Source organism: Carcharodon carcharias, chromosome 15, assembly GCF_017639515.1.
Source record: "Carcharodon carcharias isolate sCarCar2 chromosome 15, sCarCar2.pri, whole genome shotgun sequence".
Classification (NCBI taxonomy): Eukaryota; Metazoa; Chordata; class Chondrichthyes; order Lamniformes; family Lamnidae; genus Carcharodon; species Carcharodon carcharias.
This window is the reverse complement of record NC_054481.1, coordinates 88,050,078-88,072,996: the sequence shown is the minus strand read 5'-3', so window position 1 is coordinate 88,072,996 and position 22,919 is coordinate 88,050,078. Positions and strand designations below refer to the sequence as shown.

The window sequence follows — 22,919 nt, the reverse complement described above, 5'->3', positions numbered from 1 at the left end:
TCGGTGCTTGCACTATTTGATGGAGCTTGCGTCAGAGGTACATTTCTGTTGGTGAGAAATGAGCAGGATGGGCTTCAGCTTTGCCACTGTGAGTTGTAAGAAAGTTATGGCTCATCCAGACTGGTGCAGCAACAGACCTGGCATCTTTGGTGATGCCACATTGGAAGAATGCAGTATCATCAACCCATATCAGTGCACGTAAGCTCAGTTTTTTTTTAGATAAGGAGGTGCAGGACGTAAGGCAGAAAAATCACTTGAAGGTGCAATCTGACCATGGGTCTTAAAATAATATCTGCATTTTAACAACGTTCTAATTGAGAGGGGAAATGATCTTGTTCTCAGAGCAAAAGAATCTACTTCAATGTAGAACATGTTACATTGTTATAAATCCCTCCCCTGTGCATTCATTTGATTCTGTTTGCTGAAGGAAGCCAACGAAATGCAGTCCGGTATCATCTGTGGGCAACAATGCACTTCTCTGTCCGCACGGAGGTCTCATGTTTACAGCAGAGTCGATGACCAAAGAGGATTCAAAACAGTGAGTCTTATTCCATCGTTTTAATAATGTGTGCCTGCAGAGGGTCAAACATGTAATCCTTTTTTAGGCAACTGATTAAGTTATAGTCCCAATGTAATTAACTTTTATTTTCTTTCAAAACTTGCTTCATTGAAAACAAATGAAAATGTGTAGTCTCCCCTCACTGGTTCAGTCTCTACATGCAAAAAAAAATCAGGTGGGGGAGGGTGTGAAACAGACTGGAATACAAAGCAGAGCAAGTTGTGCTTCATTTGTATAGTGCAGGCTTGTCCTTGTTGCGTTGGTGCCACATGTCAATTTTTCTCAGCCTCAGCCGATGAACAAATTTCAGAAAGAAAAGTGGTGAATGTGAAAGAGTGAGAGTGTGTGCACCCTGCTCACTCTCCTATTGTGAAAGTGCCTGTTGGTGTGTGGGGGTGAGGGTGAACGAGAACCCTGAGACTGGGAGTGAGCTAAACATCACCTCTCCCCCGCCCCCCCCCCCCAACTCAATTCGTCTCACGCTTGTCTTTCTCTCGCCTGCCCCTCTCCCCCTCCTGCGCCCGCCCCCTCCGCCCGGCCCAGCCCCTCCCGTGCCTGGCCCGCCTGCCCCCTCATCCTTGACCTCTGCTTGACAGCTTTGAATAATGGGTCATTCAAAGCTGATATGTTGGTGTCAATCCTTTCGGAGGCTTGCTGTGTTTCACCATTATTTCTGTACACATATCTCTGCTACCTCCAACATGACTGTTCTAATGTGATGTTTAGCCAGCCTTCCATAAACTTAAGCTGATCCAAATGTGGAAGTTGAATGGTGGATGTTACTTTTTGTGATTGACTTTCTTCTGCCTTTAACTTCTGTCTACATATGCAAAGCTCTATCTCAATCTGTCCGTTTTTCTCTATCAGAGATGAGGTATCTTAGAATTGTGTTTTGTTCCTAAGCGCCCTTGCAATTGGAAGCCTGTCTCAGATAGAGGCTCCGATGCCATGGGACTTTGACCCGTAGTTTATATTTTTGAAGGGGCACTGAACCTGCTAATGTTCACAATGCACTGATGGCGGTTTTTATTTGCGTGTGGCAGCTGAACTTTCAAAGTAAGCATTTTACCTGCAGCAAGAAATTCATTACTTTGGAGATTGCTATGGATACTTCAAAATTTTGTGGGGATAGTGACTTAAAAGTATTCTAAGATAAGACTAGAGAAGACTGAATAAATAGATCTCGGCAGTTCAAATTACATCTATCCAGTCAAACCTATCAGGATAAGGATGATTGGCACCTTCATGCTGATAGTTGTTTTGGCTCAAAAGCCTGTAATATTTGTGCTATTTTTGAGATGGATTTCTCCTCTTATATTTTGTGTGTTTGTGGTTTTGTTTAACTAAAACATTCCTTCAAAATTCAATAACCTGTATCTTCCTTTGCACAGTGTAGCTCTTTTATGGCCAAATGAATGGGAAATCATCCACAAATTATTTGTTGTTGACAATACAATTAAAGTTATTCGACGGGTGAACACTGGAGAAACTGGCACTGTACAACTGGAATATAGCACCAGCCCTGGTAAGCGGATTTTCCTGCTTGGGTTTGATTGTTATATTTCTGCAATTTAATGTAAATTATTTTAACTTGAAAGGTCTGATGCTTTCTTGAGTCCCTACTTTTGTAAAGAGTTTTCAAGTACTGGTTATAGTGCTGTATATGTTGTAAATTAGATAATTCCCCTCACCATATTTGCACTTGATGTAACCACACTCTTCCCCCTCATGTTTAAAACCTGTGGTACTGGTGAGGTTTTGCTCGAATTCCAACATGAGCTGCAGCTTACAGCAGGGTGCCTACACATCAAGTGAAATGGGTATTGATGCAAGCCCAATCAGCCACAATCTCTTTGGAAGCTGAAACTGGCTAATATTCTGCAAGGAGAAAGCATACCTAGCTTTTTACAATACAGTGATGTGTATTTCATCATGATATTCCCATAAAATAGGTTAATTACTTTGTAACACATAAATAAAACTAAGTTGGCAAGATTCTTTGTTAGTTTAACAAAGCAGAAATCTAATTCATTTTGGTTACATGGCCAGTAGAATTTGCCGCCACTATTGAACAAGCTACTGAACCACTGTTGCCACAATATTTTGAACAGCAAATTTTTGTTTCCTGCTTTCAATTACAAGATTTTAAAATGGTATCAAGTGAAATCTAATAGTGCCCTACTATCAAACACTAATGAATGTTAAAAGAATCAAGAACTGGGCCAACAGTGTCTTGGAAATTTGATTGCACAGAAAATGTCTTTTGGGTGCTAAAGGTCCTACTAGGATCCCATTATGATGGCCAGGAAGCGCGCGCACATGTTTAGAAGTGTGCTGCCTGTCATATTGGGAAAGGATAGAAGATTTTGTGCTGGGTCCACACCTGAAACATGCTTACGGCTCTTTGCATATGCAAACAAGGAGCCTAATACTTCAAGGCTCCTGTTTCAAATGGGTATGCCTTGAGGTAGCCGGCGCGAGCGTCAGGCCCTCTGAAGCCAGGACTCAAGGATCGCCTGTTGCAATCTGAATGTGGAACAGGAGGAAGCAAAACTGCTCCTCCCAGCCTCACATTTAAAGAAAGCGAACTCTTGATCACGGTACAGGCTGCATTTTGGTCTGCTGTTACTGAGGTTGCATAACCATTGGAAGAAGCTGTAAACCAAGGATGTGTGTGGGTGAATGATAAGAACAGCAAAAAGGATAGGACTGGAAAACCTGTTGGAGTCAGACCTCCCGCTCTTTATATCACTGAAAATGCCAAGTTGCAAACTCTGCTTTTTAATGTGTAGATCTTTGTGGAGAATGTCGGGAGGGCTTGCTTTGTCAACAGCAACGGGATTTGAGAGAGTACACACAGGCAACTATCTATATTCGCAAAGTGGTGGAGAGTATAAAGGTGAGACTTTGTTTCATAAATTGTATTCCTGAGAGATTTTTGTAATTTAATTACTGGAGCTTAACTGAAAGCAGCTTTCTCAAGCTTGTACTCCATTAAAAATTCCACTCGTTATTCTGGTTAATCCTACATTACTAAAAATTTCAAAAAAGCCAGCATTTAACATAAATATAATTTCCAGCTGCTTTACCCTTGTACAGTATATTGTTAAATCACAATATCTTTGTAAATATCAATGTGTGCTTGTTTATGCATGTATTGCTGCTCTGGTGGTTCAACTGTGTCTGACAAGAAAAGTTAAAAATAGTATTAGGTTAAAGAAGAGGCTCATAATCTTGCCAGGAAGAGTAGGAAGCCTGAGGATTGGGAAGATTTTAGAATTCAGCAAAAGATGACCACGAAATTGGCGGGAAGAGAATTAGAGTAAACTTGGAGGAGACATAAAAGCAGATTACCCGTGCTTCTGTATGTAAGTAAAAAGGAAGAGATTAACAAAAGTAAACATAGGCCCCTTAGATGAGACATTTTAGGAGACAGGAGAAATTATAAGGAAATGGCAGAGGCATGGAATACCATCTGTCTTTATGGTAGAAAACAAGTAACATTCTGGAAATACTAGTGGGAAACCAAGGGTCTAGTGAGAATGAGGAGCTTGAAGAAATTGGAATTGGGAAAGAAATAGTGCTGGAGAAAGTATTGGGACTAAAAGCTGACAAATCCCCTGGCCCTGATACAGCAATAGCGGATAGATTGTTTTTGATCTTCCAGAATGGTCCTCATGGATTGGAAGGTGGCACATGTCACCCTGTTTTTGAAGAGAGAAGGAGAGAGTGTAAGCATTGAACTATTGGCCAGTTTGCCTGATATCAATAGTAGGGAAAATACTTGGATATGGTAAAAGGCCAACACATTTTTATGAAAGGCTTGACAACTTAGTTTTTTTGAAATTGTAACCAGCAGCGTAGCTAGGGAGGCATCACTGGATGGTAGTGTATTTGTAAAAGGCATTTCATAAGGTGCCACATGAGGTTATTAGACAAGATTTGGGCTCATAGAATTTTGGATAATATATTAGCATGCATTGAGGATTGGTAAATGGACAGAAAGTAGGGATAAATGGGCCATTTTCAGGTTGGAAAGCTGCAACAGTGGACTACTTCACTAAGGATCAGTGCTTAGACATCAGCTATTTACAATCTATATCAATGACTTAAATGAGGGGATTGAGTATTGTGTCCAAGTTTGCTGATGGTACAAAATTAAGTGGGAAAGTAAGCTATGAGGAGATGCAAAAAACCTGTGAATGGATATAGGTAGGTTAAGTGATCTGGAGAAATGTGCTGTTATTCACTTTGGTAGGGAAAATAGAAAAGCAGAGCATCCTGGATAGTGTCAACCTTCTTGTGTTATTGAAGCTCTATGCATTTAGGCAGGGGGGAGAGTATTATTCCATTATGCTCCTGACTTGTGCTTTGCAGATGGTGGAAAGTTTCAAGGGGTCAGGAAATGAGTTGCTTGCTGCTAATTAGCCAGCTTCTGACTGGCATTTGCAGTCACAGTGTTGATGTTTAGGTGTCTCCACCAGTTCTGATGAAAGGTGATACCTGAAGTATTAACCCTGGTTGGTCGAGTGAAATTTCTGGTCAGTGCTACCTGCCGGGATGTTGATGGTAGGGGAGTTGAATGTCACGGGAGGGGTGGTGGTCAGAACTGCTCCTGTTGGAGGTGGTCATTGGCACTTGTGGCGTGAATGTTTCTTGCCATTCATCAGCCCAAGCCTGGATGTTGTCTAGGTCTTGCTGCATGCAGACATGGATTGCTTATTATCTGAGGAGATGCAAATGGAACTGAATACTGCAGCCATCACTGAACATCCCCACTCCTGACCTTATGTTGGAGGAAAGGTTGTTGAATTATTTGAAGTGGTTGGGCTAGGGCCACTTTCCTGAGAAATTCCTGAGATAATTAGCCTCCAACGACCACAGCCATCTTCCTTTGTTTGCACTAGGTATAACATTAGCTAGTGGAGAGTTCCCCTGGTTCCTATTGACTTCAACTTTACTAGGAATCCTTGATGACGCATACTGTCAAATGCTGCATTGATGTCAGGTGCAGTCACTTTGGCCTCACCTCTGGAATTCATCAAATTTGTGCGTTTTTGAATTAAGGCTGTAATAAGGTCTGGAGCTGAGTTGTCCTGGCAGAACCCAAACTGAGTATCAGTGTGTTATTGGTTAATAATAGCTACTTGATAGCACTATCAGTGGCCCATGGTTCTCTGATGGTCGTAGGACAGGTATATAAGGTGGTTAAGAAAGCATACAGGATATTTTTCTTTATTAGCCAAGGCACAAAATAAAAGAACAAAGGGATTACGCTAGAACTGTATAAAACACTGGTTGGACTACAGCTAAAAGACTGCAGACTCTTCTGGCCACTGCATTATGGGAAGAATGATTGCACTGGAAAAGCTACAGAAGCAATTTAAGGGGTTGTTGCCAGGTATGGAGAATTTTGACTCTGAGGAAAGACTGAATAGGCTGAGCTTATAGAAGAGGACAGATTTAATTGAGGTGTATGAAACTGAGACACCTAAATAGAGTGCAACTAATTTCCCTTGACAAAGAGATCAACAACAAGGGCCGTAGATTTGAAGCAATTGGCACGTGGATTAGAGGGGAGAAATTTCTCCTCCATTCTGATGAAAGGTGATACCTGAAATATTAACTCTGTTTCTCTGTCTCAAAGATACTGCCAGACCTGAGTATTTCCTGCATTTTCTTCATTATTATAAATATTATTTATTATGCTATCACCCTGAATATCTTTGTATTAGCAATTTTTAAAGCAATTTTTCTGTTGCAAACATTTTTTGGTTTTCCCTTCCTCTTGAACATTTCCCTAGATGCCCTGCTGAAAAAAAACAGTTTCTTTGTCATCAGTGCCCATCCAATTATCCCATTTCCCATTGGAGACCTTGAGCAGATGACTGGTTCCCAAGACTCAGTTGCATCTGAACTACTTTTTCCTCGTTGCTGTGCAAATGTGTTGTACAGATGTTAGCCTTTATTGCAAGGAGTATGGAGTATAAAAGTCAGGAAGTTTTGCTTTAGCATGTACAGGGAATTGGTGAGACCACATCTAGAGCACTGTGCACAGTTTTGGTCACCTTACTTAAGGAGGGACACATTTGCATTGGAAGCAGTTTGGAGAAGGTTGACAGTTCCGATTCTTAGGATAAGGAGTTTGTCTTATGGGGAAGGGTTGAGCAGGTTGGGCCTATACTCATTGGAGTGTAGACGAATGAGAGGTGATCTTATTGAAACACACAAGATTATGAGGGGTTATGATGAGTATCTGCTGCTGAGGGAATGTTTCCCCTTGTGAGGGAGATCTAGAGCTAGGGGGCACAATCTCAAAATAAGGGGTCTCCCATTTAAGACAGAAATGGCAAGAATTTCTTCTTTCAGAGGATCATTCGTGTTTGGAATTCTGTTCTCCAACAAGCATTGGAGGCCGGGTCATCGAAAATATTCAAGACTGAGTTAGACAGATTTTTGATTGACGAGAGTTATGGGGGACAGGCAGGAAAGTGGAGATAAGACCACAATCAGATCAGCCATGATCTTATTAAATGGCAAAGCAGGCTCAAGGGGTCAAATGGCCTACTCCAGCTCTTATTTCTTTAATGTTCCTATGTTCTGCTTTGGAACTTTAGGAAATAAATTGGCGGAAAACAATTAATAGGATTTGCTGACTTTACGGACCATTAAACCATAATTTAAATAGCGAATGGCCATCAGAATCCTACACTTGGGGAGGCAAAAAAACAGCTTCATATCCTCTGCAGTGTGAGGTTTGAAAAATGGGATTGCTCACTAATACTGCACCAAGTGAAATGCTGAGGTGACTGGACCCTTTGCTTACTACAATCTTGAAACGTTCCCCCAATGTCAGGATGATAGTCATAGAATGATGGAGCAAGCACCTATGACCTCTTTAAAGTAGAACAACTGAGTTGCCTAATTGACATTGCAGCAATGTTTATCTTGAAGTAAACTGGTTATTTTATAATAAGGGTATATTGCATGATCAATGTTTTATTTCTCAGGTGATGAAAGAAGGTGCACCAGAGCTAAACTTGAGTGGTTCTGAGGCAGAGGAGGAAAGAGAGGAATGCAAGGTAGAAGGAGAGAAGGATCCTGACTTTAACCAGGTAGTATTTTGATCTATTTGAAGTGGCATAAGAGTGGTTGGAAGGAATCTCATTGAGTTTGTTCTTAAACATTGTATATATGTTCCTATTTCAAACTTGGATAATTGGTTATATTGTTGGCCTCATCTGGGACTTAAAACTGCAGTCTTATATTTCTGAAATAAATAAATTACGAACAAACTTCTTTTAAATTTGAAGCATTTTCTTTTTCCTTGATGGTGTATATTTGTACCTGGTTAGCACAATATTACTGCATGTTTCTGTAATAGTTGACTAATAAACTCAAGGCTAACACCAGGGCTCAAGGGCGTTGCAACCCATTTATTGTGCCATCGTAACTTGCATAAGGGACAAAAATAGAAACTTGGTGTTTTCATTGAAATAATTCAATAATCAAAGAGAATGAGATGGAATAATTCCTCTCTATTTTCCACGCACATTAAAAGGAAGGCATTAACCTGGTATAATACTCAAGTTCATTTTCTAAATGCCAAATTAGTGCATAACACATTTGCAACGGTGTAATTTATTTTTGAATTTGTACTTCCAATTAACATGACCAAGGTAAACCATTCAACTGGAACAGTAGAGGGGCATTTTAAGAGATTGCTTTGACTGCAGTTCTGCACCTTAATCCATCTTATTTTGTCTCAGATAGTTATGGTGTGTTTTACCACTGCAAAAGAGATTACATTTTGCAAAGAATATTTTGTTTTCACTGATAATTTGTAGTGTTTTTATTTATCAGCTGTTAACTTAGACTTTGGCTTTTCTACCACTGAAAGTTTGTACATGGTTCTTAAGCGTCCTCCAAAGTATTCTGAGCATCTGGTGCCCTCTAGAAGGGGCTGATTGTCACTGTTGTGCACTGTTCTTCAAAGAACCGTGCGTTTACCTCCATCTTGTGGCTGGTTCTGGGACACAGTATATCAGTGCACAAATATTAATTTCACCAGAGTTTTTAACTGAGCTTACAATTATAGCCTTTTCACAGCAGCCCCTTCACAGGAACCTGGTCCTAAGCGGTACTGGGCAAGGCCCACCCACCACATAGGTTATGTGATTGAACCTTGCCAGTGTTGATTAGCAAGATCACAATCAAGTAACCAACTCTTGTGCTCCTACGATGTTATTGACAGTTCAGCTTTTTCAATAACGCTCTGTCGGCCTGCAGATGGTTCTAGTCTATTTGTGGAGGAGGGTCTTACTGAGAGTGCCCGCCACTGCCTCCTCTGACTGTTAATGACTCAAACTAGGGTAGGATAGGGTTAGGCAAAAGAAATGTGTTCTCAACAGATCTAAGTTTTAAAAAAAAAACTACACGTAGGAAATCTGAAACAAAACAGAAAATGTCAGCTGGTTAGTCAGCATCTGTGAAGCTAAATGGACAATCTTTCAGGCACAATCTTTTATCAGAATTTGAAAGCATAGAGATGAGTAATTTGGGAATTGGGAGGAACACACTCAATCTCAATCGCACACTCAAATGGTGGACATACCGTAGCTGACCAGTGAGTACCTTGTTTAGCATTTAATAGTGAATTAAACAGTGATGCCCATGGACTATGAAGTTGAAATGTTTTCCTCCATGTTCTACACTAATTGGACTCGGAAATTAATAGGTAAAGTTTCTCCACTTTATGTAGTTGAAAGCAAAAGTAGTTGTCAAACCTTCTGCTTTCAGAGTAATGGAGCGAAACGGCGGAAGCTGACGCACCCTTGTATTGGTGGAGGTAACAGCAGCACATACTATAAACAGGGAATTCGACGTAGTACACGACATAGAGTTCGTGGAGAAAAGGAACTCATCGTGTCAGCCAACCAAACTCTCAAAGAATTGAAAATACAGGTAAACTATTTTCAAATATTTCAGGTAAATTAGATGCTGATTTTAAGTGAGATAAAGCTCCTGTTATGTAACTATCAGATTTGTGGCTGATTTTGTTTATGGAGTAAGTTAACAAGAGAACCATTAAAATTAACCATTATAAATGGTTTCAAATGACGTGTGGATGTGTATCTAGAGAAAAAAGGTATTCTGGGTGTTGCAAGAAAGTAGATTGAGTTCAGATCTGTCAAAAAGTAATGAGAATGTTGGATCATTTATTTCATGATCCAAAGAATTCTATGTGGCACGTTCTGTATGATTTTTCTTTTCACTTCCATTGTGTTTTTAGGTAGCAGCATACCAGAGTACGAAGCAGTAATCATGTTGAGGGGGTCAGTTAACAATCCACTAAAGCAAAATTCAAACAGTTTGGCTATTATCTGAATCCTGCAGAGGTCAGTGGTTATTGTTGGGAGCAGCTTCACTCTGGTTGCACTTGAGGAATAGTGGGGGTAATAGAATCACCGAAAGCATTTCAGATGGTTAAAAGCAGTTGTTTACCATGTGGCAAGACAAATCGGTAGCGAATAAAGGAGAAAACTACAGATTATGCAGGGCTAGACTTTAAGCTGCTATTTTACAGGATGAAATGATACTCCTCCAAACACAAACCTTGTGTGTTTCTTTTTCTGTGTGTAGTAAGAAATACCAACAGTATGAGCTTTCCGGTAAAATAGTTACTTTCGATATTCTATTTCCCAATGCAGGAGGTGTCACATGAAGTATGATCTATATTCAGAATTCACTTTTTGGAGACATTTTGTTAATTTTAAGTTTTCCTCCTTCATTAGTTTTATGAAATGACTAATCGTGTTTTCTACATAAAGTTCATGGATTTGCACAAGGGGAATTATTGGGAAATGTCTGTAGGGTGCTGTTTGGGCAGATTGTTTTCAGCAGGAATTCCTGATTTACAGCTGCCTTTTAAAACCTTCACCTCTCTTCCAGATCATGCACGCCTTTTCTGTTGCACCATTTGACCAGAATTTGTCACTGGAAGGACGAATGCTAACTGATGACACTGCAACACTGGGAAACCTGGGAGTCATCCCAGAATCAGTCATTCTGTTAAAGGTATTTTTATTCAACTATTGGTGATTTTGGAATTGCTGTATGTTAACTTTTTTTTGTTAAAGCCATGATTTAGTGGTAATACGTTGATAGAAATGTAGTCAATATATTTTATTTTCCTCTTTACTGACTGGCAGTGGTTTCACCTCCAACGGGATTGCAAACACCTACTGATGAATTATCCAATAGGGTGTGTTAAATTTATATTCTGTTACACTCTGGTAACATTCCAGATTTCTAGTCATCCTCCTGGTTTCAGCTTTTGTTTGTAAACAGTTGCAGCAAATTGATGAAACTCCCTCCATCACTCGGGTGATTTAATACTGCAGGTAATTAGATGCATTTTTAAAAAAAAGAATTAATTAAATGCAGTGTATTTAAAGCTAGCATTCTGTACTGCCGTTGACCCTGCAAAACTGCTTTAGATTAAAACCAGTGACAAGGCTACAAAAATTGAACCTTGTGGAATCATGGAATCTACAGCATAGTAGAAGGTCATTAACCCCATTGTGTTAGCTCTGCTACTGTCTACTGCAATCTGATTTCCTTGCCTTCCTCATATCTATTTATATTTGTCCTTCTGAGATGTTTATCCAACTTAATTTTAAAGTGTCATGGTCCCTGCCTCAATACCCACTTAGAGTAAATATTCCAGTGATCCTTGTGAGACAATTCTTCAGATTTCCCCCTTTAGTCTGACTTTGTGCTCCCATGTTACTGATTTGTCAACCAGTGAAGCAGTGCATCTCTTAATGACTCTCTCTAAACCTGGGACCAATCTGAAATGTTTTATCGGTGCCCAACTTCACCTCTCTTCCAGTGAAAAAATCCAATCTTTCATGCCTATCTTCACAATTTTTTCTCATTCTGGTATAATTCCAATGAATGCACATTTTCCATGGTTCATTCAATAATCTCGCAATGGGGTACCTGGCAAAGTGCCAAATATACAAAGCCCAGACTTTTTGATAGCCTTTTTACCTTAAATTCTGTCTTTTTATATTTCAAAAAAATTTGATTACACTATCAGATCTGTTCTCTCAACTCTGTTAAGAGGTGAATTAATTTCATGGTTTTTCCCAAAAAGCATTAGTGCACAATTCTCTGTATTTAACTGCATCCACCCATTCTGCTCATCCACAGTCTTTTTCATCCTAACAGATAATTTGACATGGCTTTAATTTAGTATGGTTGTCAAAGTTTTACGTAATTGAAGGTCTGTTTCAAAATAAAAACAGAATTACCTGGAAAAACTCAGCAGGTCTGGCAGCATCGGCGGAGAAGAAAAGAGTTGACATTTCGAGTCCTCATGACCCTTCGACAGAACTTGCGTTCGAGTCCAAGAAAGAGTTGAAATATAAGCTGGTTTAAGGTGTGTGTGTGGGGGTCGGAGAGATAGAGAGACAAAGAGGTGGGGGGGTGTGGTTGTAGGGACAAACAAGCAGTGATAGAAGCAGATCATCAAAAGATGTCAACGACAGTAGTACAATAGAACACATAGGTGTTAAAATTAAAGTTGGTGATATTATCTAAACGAATGTGCTAATTAAGAACGGATGGTAGGGCACTCAAGGTATAGCTCTAGTGGGTTTTTTTTTATATATAATGGAAATAGGTAGGGAAAGGAAAATCTTTATAATTTATTGGAAAAAAAAAAGGGAAGGGGGAAACAGAAAGGGGGTGGGGATGGGGGAGGGAGCTTACGACCTAAAGTTGTTGAATTCAATATTCAGTCCAGAAGGCTGTAAAGTCCCTAGTCGGAAGATGAGGTGTTGTTCCTCCAGTTTGAGTTGGGCTTCACTGGAACAATGCAGCAAGCCAAGGACAGACATGTGGGCAAGAGAGCAGGGTGGAGTGTTGAAATGGCAAGCAACAGGGAGGTTTGGGTCATTCTTGCGGACAGACCGCAGGTGTTCTGCAAAGCGGTCGCCCAGTTTACGTTTGGTCTCTCCAATGTAGAGGAGACCACATTGGGAGCAACGGATGCAGTAGACTAAGTTGGGGGAAATGCAAGTGAAATGCTGCTTCACTTGAAAGGAGTGTTTGGGTCCTTGGACGGTGAGGAGAGAGGAAGTGAAGGGGCAGGTATTGCATTTTTTGCGTGGGCATGGGGTGGTGCCATAGGAGGGGATTGAGGAGTAGGGGGTGATGGAGGAGTGGACCAGGGTGTCCCGGAGGGAGCGATCCCTACGGAATGCCGATAAGGGGGGTGAAGGGAAGATGTGTTTGGTGGTGGCATCATGCTGGAGTTGGCGGAAATGGCGGAGGATGATCCTTTGAATGCGGAGGCTGGTGGGGTGATAAATGAGGACAAGGGGGACCCTATCATGTTTCTGGGAGGGAGGAGAAGGCGTGAGGGCGGATGCGCGGGAGATGGGCCGGACACGGTTGAGGGCCCTGTCAACGACCGTGGGTGGAAAACCTCGGTTAAGGAAGAAGGAGGACATGTCAGAGGAACTGTTTTTGAATGTAGCATCATCGGAACAGATGCGACGGAGGCGAAGGAATTGAGAGAATGGGATGGAGTCCTTACAGGAAGCAGGGTGTGAGGAGCTGTAGTCGAGATAGCTGTGGGAGTCGGTGGGTTTGTAATGGATATTGGTGGACAGTCTATCACCAGAGATTGAGACAGAGAGGTCAAGGAAGGGAAGGGAAGTGTCAGAGATGGACCACGTGAAAATGATGGAGGGGTGGAGATTGGAAGCAAAATTAATAAATTTTTCCAAGTCCCGACGAGAGCATGAAGCGGCACCGAAGTAATCATCGATGTACCGGAGAAAGAGTTGTGGAAGGGGGCCGGAGTAGGACTGCAACAAGGAATGTTCCACATACCCCATAAAGAGACAGGCATAGCTGGGGTCTGTCTCTTCATGGGGTATGTGGAACATTCCTTGTTGCAGTCCTACTCCGGCCCCCTTCCACAACTCTTTCTCCGGTACATCGATGATTACTTCGGTGCCGCTTCATGCTCTCGTCGGGACTTGGAAAAATTTATTAATTTTGCTTCCAATCTCCACCCCTCCATCATTTTCACGTGGTCCATCTCTGACACTTCCCTTCCCTTCCTTGACCTCTCTGTCTCAATCTCTGGTGATAGACTGTCCACCAATATCCATTACAAACCCACCGACTCCCACAGCTATCTCGACTACAGCTCCTCACACCCTGCTTCCTGTAAGGACTCCATCCCATTCTCTCAGTTCCTTCGCCTCCGTCGCATCTGTTCCGATGATGCTACATTCAAAAACAGTTCCTCTGACATGTCCTCCTTCTTCCTTAACCGAGGTTTTCCACCCACGGTCGTTGACAGGGCCCTCAACCGTGTCCGGCCCATCTCCCGCGCATCCGCCCTCACGCCTTCTCCTCCCTCCCAGAAACATGATAGGGTCCCCCTTGTCCTCATTTATCACCCCACCAGCCTCCGCATTCAAAGGATCATCCTCCGCCATTTCCGCCAACTCCAGCATGATGCCACCACCAAACACATCTTCCCTTCACCCCCCTTATCGGCATTCCGTAGGGATCGCTCCCTCCGGGACACCCTGGTCCACTCCTCCATCACCCCCTACTCCTCAACCCCCTCCTATGGCACCACCCCATGCCCATGCAAAAAATGCAATACCTGCCCCTTCACTTCCTCTCTCCTCACCGTCCAAGGACCCAAACACTCCTTTCAAGTGAAGCAGCATTTCACTTGCATTTCCCCCAACTTAGTCTACTGCATCCGTTGCTCCCAATGTGGTCTCCTCTACATTGGAGAGACCAAACGTAAACTGGGCGACCGCTTTGCAGAACACCTGCGGTCTGTCCGCAAGAATGACCCAAACCTCCCTGTTGCTTGCCATTTCAACACTCCACCCTGCACTCTTGCCCACATGTCTGTCCTTGGCTTGCTGCATTGTTCCAGTGAAGCCCAACGCAAACTGGAGGAACAACACCTCATCTTCCGACTAGGGACTTTACAGCCTTCTGGACTGAATATTGAATTCAACAACTTTAGGTCGTAAGCTCCCTCCCCCATCCCCACCCCCTTTCTGTTTCCCCCTTCCCTTTTTTTTCCAATAAATTATAAAGATTTTCCTTTTCCTACCTATTTCCATTATATATAAAAAAAAACCCACTAGAGCTATACCTTGAGTGCCCTACCATCCATTCTTAATTAGCACATTCGTTTAGATAATATCACCAACTTTAATTTTAACACCTATGTGTTCTATTGTACTATTGTCGTTGACATCTTTTGATGATCTGCTTCTATCACTGCTTGTTTGTCCCTACAACCACACCCCCCCCCACCTCTTTGTCTCTCTATCTCTCCGCCCCCCACACACGCACACCTTAAACCAGCTTATATTTCAACTCTTTCTTGGACTCAAACGCAAGTTCTGTCGAAGGGTCATGAGGACTCGAAACGTCAACTCTTTTCTTCTCCGCCGATGCTGCCAGACCTGCTGAGTTTTTCCAGGTAATTCTGTTTTTGTTTTGGATTTCCAGCATCCGCAGTTTTTTTGTTTTTATCTCTGTTTCAAAATGATTGATACAAATAGAAGACAAGGGATCCCTGGGTACACCTTGACCAACATTCTGGAAGTCATCCACTTTTACCCCAGTTGTTGCTTTCTATGACTGAGCCATCCCTCTGCAGCAGCTACATTCTTTTTAATACAAGTGCCATAATTTTCATAAACTTCAACCTAATTGTTACCTTCTAATTTAATTCCCTTTCTCTCTAAACTTTGATTTTGACCCAAAAAAAGTTAAATTAGCCCTTAAAAATCCACATTGATTGTTTCTGATTATTCCAATCCTTGGTAAGTGTTCACTAATTTCATCCTGTATTATAGACCCTAGGACTTTAACTACAAGCCAGGTGAGACTAACTGGCCTGCAATTTCCTGTTTGTACCTGCAGTACAAAAGCATATGATTTCTGTATTTCAAATTGTTCTTAAAAATATATTTAAAATTCTTGTGCAAGTCACAAAAAATACTTGGCAAATTTGATCTGAGCAGACTTTTGACGGATCATTAAAATAATCTTGTGTTAATGTGCAAATTTATGGCAAGCAGTTAAATTCTGTTTCGTTATCTTTTGCACTTAAGGCTGATGAACCAATTGCTGATTATACAGCAATGGATGATATAATGCAAGGTAGGAGAGTTTGGATGTTTTCTTAGAATTTGTAAATTTACCTTAATTTGAAATAAATTACAGTTGAACAATCTAACTTGATTTCATTTGCAAAGTGGTCAATGATCATTTTGAAACGTATTATTTGTAACTATAAAATACCAATAGAATTTCTAAACATTTAAAGAAGTAAAACATATAGATATGATTTAATGTTTTATCGTTGGTAAATTTTGATCTTAAAATGTACCTGATTTCTATGCAGAATTTTACAATGAAGGGGTTTCTACTTACAGCAACTAACTTTTCTTTTTTTCCCCAGTATGTATGCCTGAAGAGGGTTTTAAAGGTGAGTCTTGTTTTTTTCAAAGTGAGTTTGTGATCTACCACTGCCTGCTGGCTTGTTTGGTTGCTTTGTTATTCTAGATCTTGGTAGTGAAATGCCAGATGGCAGTATACCAGGTTATGGATATCAATATAGCAGATATTGGTGTTGCAAAACCATGTTTTGATGTTGGTATTTTAGGTATCAGTATGCCAAATAAGAACATAAGTAGGAGCACCTTGAGCTTGTTCCACTATTCATATGAATTTTATCTTGGCCTCAATCCCACTTTCCTGCCTGTTCCTCATAACACTTGATGCCCCTGTAGTTTAAGAATCTGTCTATCTCAGCTTTGAATATATTCAATGATTCAGCTTCCACACATCCCTCTGGTGGAGATTCAAAAGATTCACGACCCTCTAGAAATTCCTTCTCGTCACCATCTTAAGCCGGAGACCCCTTAGTTTTAATCCCCTAATTCTGAATTCCCCCACAAGAGGAAACATCCTCTCAGCATCTACCCTGACAAGCCCCATCAGAATCTTTTATGTTGCAATAAGATCACCTCTCATTCTTCTAAACTCCAATGAGTATAAGGCCAACCTGATCAACCTTTCCTTATAAATCAACCTTTTCATCCCAGGAATTGACCGAGTGAACTGCGTCCCAACACGAGTGTACCCCTCTTCAAATAAAGATACCAAAACTTTACACAGCACTCTAGATTTGGCCCATAAATAATAAGTACAATATATGCAAGAATTTCCTACCAGTACAGCGATACTGATATAAATATGCAAGTAATCGATACCTTTGATGTCAGTATGCTGAGAATGGTTTTCTGATCTAGTGACTTAAGATAGAGGATAGACAGCTTGCTATTCATGCTGTTTTTGTTAGAGATAATATTTACAAACTGAATTGCTAGGCCATTAATAAGACCATAAGACTTAGGAGCAGAAGCAGGCCATTCGGCCCATCAAGTCTGCTCTGCCATTCAGTGAGATCATGGCTGATCTGATAGCCCTCAATTCCAGTTTCCTGCCTTTTCCCCAAAGCCCTTGATTCCCTTCCTGATTACAAATCTGTCTGCCTCAGCCTTGAATATACTTGAATATCTAGCCCTCCACAGTAAAGAATTTCACAGATTCACTACCCTCAGAAGAAATTCCTCCTCCATCTCTGTCTTAAATGAGCGCCCCTTACAGTGAAATTATGCTCTCTGGTTCTTGGCTTTCCCACAAGGGGGAACAACCTCTCTGCATCTACCCTGTCAAGTCCTCTAAGAATCTTATGTTTCAATAAGGCCGCCTTCTCATTCTTCTAAACTCCAACAAGTACAGGCCCAACCTACTCAGCCTCTCATAAGAAAATCCCTCCATTCCTGTGAGCAATCTAGTGAACCTTCTCTGCACTGCCTCCAATGTCAGTATATCTCCCCTTAGATAAGGGGACCAAAACTCTTCACAGTAGTCTAAGTAGTGCCTAGTATAGTTTTGGCAAGACTTCTCTATTTTTATACCCCATTCCCTTTGAAATAAAGGCCAACATTCCATTTGCCTTACCTATTACCTGCTGGACTTGTATGCTAGCTTTTTGGGATTCATGCATGAGGACCCTCAAATCCTTCTCTGCTGCAGCTTTCTGCAGTGTTTCTCCATTTGAATAATATTCAACTCCTGTATTCTTCTTGCCAAAGTGCATAACCTCACCTTTTCCTCACATTATATTCCACCTGTCTGTATCCCTCTGTTAACTCTTGGTATCATCCTCACCACTTGCCTTCCCACCTAGTTTTGTGTCATCTGCAAACTTGGTGATAACACATTCACTTCCCCCATCCAAGTAATTAATATATGTTGTAAATAATTGTGGCCCCAGCACTTATTCCTGTGGCACTCCACTAGTTACAGGTTGCCATCCTGAAAATGCCCCCTGTATCCCAACTCTGTCTTCTATTAATTAGCCAATCCTCTATCCATGCTAATATGCTACCCCCAACACCATGGGCTCATTAAGTAGCCTTATGTGCAATACCTTTTCAAATACCTTTTGGAAATCCAAATATTTTCCATCTACTGGTTCCCATTTATCTATCCTGCTTGTTACCTCAAAGAATTTTAATAAATTTGTCAGGCATGGTTTCCCCTTATGAAGCCATGCTTACTGTTTGATTATATTATGTATTCCTAAATGCTCTGCTGTTATATCCTTCATAATAGACTGCAACATTTTCCCAGTGGCAGATATTAAGCTAACTGGCCTACAGTTAGCTTTTTTTGTCTCCCCCTCTTTTTTGAATAAGAATGTTACATTGGCCGTTTTCCAATCCTCTGGGACTTTTCCAGAATCTGAGGATTTTTGTATTATTGCTACCAGTGCATCCACTATCTCTGTAGCTACTTCCTTTAATATCCTAGGATGCAACCTATCAGGTCCAGGGACTTATCAGCCTTTAGCTCCAACAGTTTCCCGAGTACTTTTTCCCTAGTGATGGTTATTGTATTTATTTCCTCCTCTTCCCACCACCCCCCCACTTTTTGCCACTTGATTATTTAGTATTTTTGGAATGCTATTAGTGTTTTCTACCATGAAGACTGATGCAAAGTATTTATTCAACTCCTCTGCCATTTTCCACAGCTTCACTACCTAAGGGGCCTATGTTTACTTTGGCGCCTGTCTTCCTTTTTATTTATGTAAAGAAGCTCTTCCTGTCTGTTTTTATAATACTTGTTAGTTTACCTTCAAAGTTTATTTTCTCCCTCTTTATTTTTTTTTTGGCCTGGCTGGTCACAAAGAAACATGTAATCCTTTGTATGGTTCTTGTTACAGGTACTGGTCTATTGGGCCACTGAAGTGATGAAACTTGCTGTAGACAGCTGAGAGGAAGTGTGCAGTAAGGAAGAAGGACAGAGGTGAAGTCACTCAAACATTGCACCAGGCATACAGAGCATACATTGACTTGGTTTATACTTTTAAAAAGAAAGGACCAGTCTGAAAGTTTGCTTGCATCTCCTGCCTTTTTTATGCAAAAGCACACAGTGTCCTGAATTCATTCGATGGGGCAATAGAGGAAAATTGAACCCCTTTTGATTCTGCCTTGACATATGATAGTGACTGATGTTGAGAGAGAAAATTCCCCTCGATTCACTGTGTCTAAAAACATGTTCGAAGCCAAAATGGTGTCTTGATGGCTGTTCTGTTCAAGCAATTTGATGTAAAGTTTCCTCTTTGAGCACTCACAACTGTTGTTGGCAAGTTGTTTTGATCACTCGGCCAATAATTAACTTTTCTCTGTGTGACTTCACACACTTAAAGTTGATTTCTGCTTAGAATGACACACCAATGTAACTGTAAATTTGTGTTAATACTGAGTTACATTGTTTAACACACATCAGATTAACAAGTCACTACTGCATTTCAAAATGTATAATATGCAAGAACAAGATGAACAAGTGTACGAGAATGAAACAGATCTCCAGCCAGGTTGTTCCTTGCAACTTGTAAGCTGTATACACAGTGAAATAGTTGCCTGCATTATTACATTAATGTTTCCTGATATATTCAAGTAATATTGTACTAGGACCACTGAAGTGCTGTAAATAAATGCAATGCTTCTTGATTTAATACATTTTACTGTTTTGTTTTTTGATACCGCCTTTTGCTTGGAAAAGAATTGAAAGTGTGCTGAAATAGGTTTTTCCAAATCCTGTTAAAAGGGTTGTGCAAATTGCGTTTGTTGTAGAAATGCTGTGGTAAGAATGCTATCTTGATAAATCCACTAGAATTGTTATATTGCTTATCTTTACTGTACCAAATAAAAGAGCAGATCGTTATAGAAAATGATATGTGGTTTTTTTCTAAGGTGAGGCCTGAAGGTGCCCACTGCACCACTGGCTGGATCAACCTACATGTGTATCTCGCGTCGCAGAATGTCATCTGTGACGGGTAAATATTGAATTGTGACAGTCATAAAACTGCTACTTATGAAGCGGATTCATCCCAGTTTTGAAGATGTCATTGAGATTTCAGTTATACCATCATTGAAGCCAGTATGCAGACTTGCCTGAAGTCTGTTTCACCTCTGCGTACAGAACATGAGGCCACACCTCTTTCCTAAATCCTTAACTTTTAATTTTAACCTGCTAATATAACAGAACACATTGTTGGCAGTTTGCCTGGCAATTGAGCGGTTGGCTATGGTAATTGGAAATCAATGTGTTATAAACAGGAGGGGGTTTAAATTAATCAGACCTGATTTCTCCTTTTGCTACCTGTCTGTAAACAGAAAGGCATTTTGATTTGCTTCCCCTTTTATATGCGCTGGTGTATTCCCCAACCCCTTGGTTTTGGTGCGATCCAATTTTCTATTAATAACCCCACAGCAAGCTTGAGATAGGGTAAACTTAGAGGGTTTGTTTATTTGCACACACTGAAACACGAGAGGAGGATTTTCACTCAGAAAAAAATTTACAGGGCAAAAACCAGAGAAAAGAACTATTGTTTCACGCAAGTCCAAAGTCCAGAATCAAAATTCCATGGTGTATTCCTTCACAGAGGTCAGCAGGCTGAGCTGAAGCTGGACAATTCACTTTTCCAATAAAGTTGATTTCCATCATGAGAGGTGCATGGAGATGAATCAGTCTTGTAGCCAATGGTACCGAAGTTCCAGTAGAAACAGTGTAGATAGGGCCAGGCATTCAAACCAAGACAAAGCCCCTTTTCTGTGCTGCTGCTTGGTAAATGGGAAGATAGCAGACTGAGCTTTGCAGCACCACAAAGCAATATTACAGGTTCTGCCAGCTAGGGGGGGTGTCATGTGACATGACTCCCACCTCTCCATTTTGGCTTGGACAAAGGGTTTATATCCCTTTGTCTTAGTTCCTGAGGTTGTTAAAATTCCAACCATTAAGAATTTGAAAGGAAGGCTGCAGAGCCCTTTGTTCTAGCAGACTAGTAGTCTCTGGCTGGCCAGCCTGGGTTCTGAAGGCAGATTGCATTGGTATTATTCCCTTTGAATTTGATCTCTGCAGCCCACATGGGTTGTTAGTGTCTCTTCAGAGATAATGAGGCAGAAGTTTCTGCAATACTGCCAAATAGCTCGTATTGTTTGAGGGTCACTGCCAGACATCACTTCAGCCATTTTAAACGGTAACTGTCCAGTTTTAACATTTTAGAAATTAGCCATGGTATAATTATATATTTTGTAAAAAAATATTGAGGCATTAGCCCCGTTACACAGTGCCCAATGATTCATATCAAATGGCATTAAGTGCTTTTTGTTATCTATTCTTGGGATGTAAGCATTACTGGCAAGGCCAGCATTTATTACCCATCCCTAATTGCTATCGAACAGGTGGTGGTGAGCTGCCTACAACTGAGTGGCTTGCTAGGCCATTTCTGAGGGCAGTTTAAGGAGTCAACCAGATCGCTGTGGCTCTGGAGTCACATATAGGCCAGACTGTTTAAGGACAACCGATTTCCTCCCATGAAGGACATTAGTGAACCAGATGGATTTTTACAACAATCTTGAAGTTTCATGATCATTATTAAGGAGACTAGCAGTTTTTTTTTCAGATTTGTAAATTAAATTCAAGTCCCTCCACCTGCTGTGGCAGGATTTAAAAGCGCCTCTCCAAACCATTAATCCAGCCTCTCTCCTCTTGATTGCTTGTGTAGTAACGTGATCACTATGCTACCGTACCCTTGAACTTTTGCCAAGTTAACCCTTGAGGAGATGCATCATGCAGGTTCTTTGAGAACTCGGATAAATCAAGTTAAGGAAGTTAAATGCTCCAACGGGGGGAAGTGAAGAATTTTAAAGTAAATATTGATTCTACATTTTTTTAAACTTTTATTTGACTCTGCTACCTCCCTGGTGTACAGATGTGTTGCTGTCTCCTTGGGCACCCGAGTACGGTGTTGCCTCCTCAGTAGTACTGAACCATCAGGGATTCTCATTGTGTAATTTAATACCTTCAAATGGTTTAGTGTCTAACATAGCACCATGAAACAGTCAAATTCTGGTCTGCACCTTAGGACTCTAAGTGAGTTCCCAATCCTGGTAGCAAAATCAGGGCAGACTACCTATTAGTGCTGAATAGTTATACATCAAAGACGTTAGAAAAGCTGATCAGCTGAGAGATCACATAGCAATGTGTGTAGGTGGTAAGAGTCCTCGAAAACCAGAGAAGTAGGGGTCCGTGATGAGAAGTTGAAGAGCTCGTTGGCTGACATGCAGTTGCACATAGGTGTAAGGGCTCTTACAATCATCAAAAAGCATCTGAGAATGTGTTGGGAATTGCTTGGTTGGTTTGGCTTCACCCTGGCAAAAACATTGGAATTTGTAATAAGGAGGCAAATCGTCAAAATAATAAGAAATTTGATCTCATCCGGTTCTAGTACCATTTCTGTTGTTATAATGTGCTGCAACCATTTCATTTGAAGGTGGGAGTATTACCTTAAGTTAAGGTGATTCTGAGATAATTGATAGATGCTGTACTAGCATTGCCTCGTGGCAAAAACCTAGCTACTGATGCACAAAGTGCTACCAACCAGGACTCTCTGGCTCACTATTTCAGAGTCTGGGTGTAAATTTTTGTCCAGCTGCTCTTTTGTATAATAAACATAAACATAATGAACATTTTACATTCATTGAAGCAATGGTCAGCACTCTACCAGAGCACAATCTGCGAGTTCAGACTGTCATTGATTCAACTTCCTAGTTCGATTCCGCCTTCTGGGCTGGCTTTCTTTGTTTACGAGGCACCATTGGTAAAAAATAAAAACAGAAAATGCTGGAAAAACTCAGGTCTGGCAACATGGAGAAAC

The 22,919-nt window shown here is 41.0% G+C and overlaps 1 protein-coding gene across 4 annotated transcripts in view; it reads left to right on the top strand.

Annotated features, from left to right (window-relative positions):
• Nucleotides 1-19,926, top strand: part of usp48 (ubiquitin specific peptidase 48) — a 132,720-nt gene extending 112,794 nt beyond the window's left edge. For 2 of the 4 annotated variants that reach the window (XM_041206698.1, XM_041206700.1), the window contains exons 19-25: nucleotides 428-538; nucleotides 1,951-2,084; nucleotides 3,352-3,458; nucleotides 7,570-7,674; nucleotides 9,359-9,523; nucleotides 10,511-10,636; nucleotides 10,771-10,920. In XM_041206698.1, the coding sequence (XP_041062632.1) occupies nucleotides 428-538; nucleotides 1,951-2,084; nucleotides 3,352-3,458; nucleotides 7,570-7,674; nucleotides 9,359-9,523; nucleotides 10,511-10,636; nucleotides 10,771-10,905 (883 nt within the window). In that variant the 3' untranslated portion in view covers nucleotides 10,906-10,920. Of the gene's footprint in view, nucleotides 1-427; nucleotides 539-1,950; nucleotides 2,085-3,351; nucleotides 3,459-7,569; nucleotides 7,675-9,358; nucleotides 9,524-9,851; nucleotides 9,958-10,510; nucleotides 10,638-10,770; nucleotides 10,921-15,735; nucleotides 15,785-16,085; nucleotides 16,113-18,920 lie in introns of those variants that run through there. The other 2 variants (XM_041206699.1, XR_005945334.1) reach the window with 2 other exon arrangements.
• The last annotated feature ends 2,993 nt before the right edge of the window (nucleotides 19,927-22,919 follow it).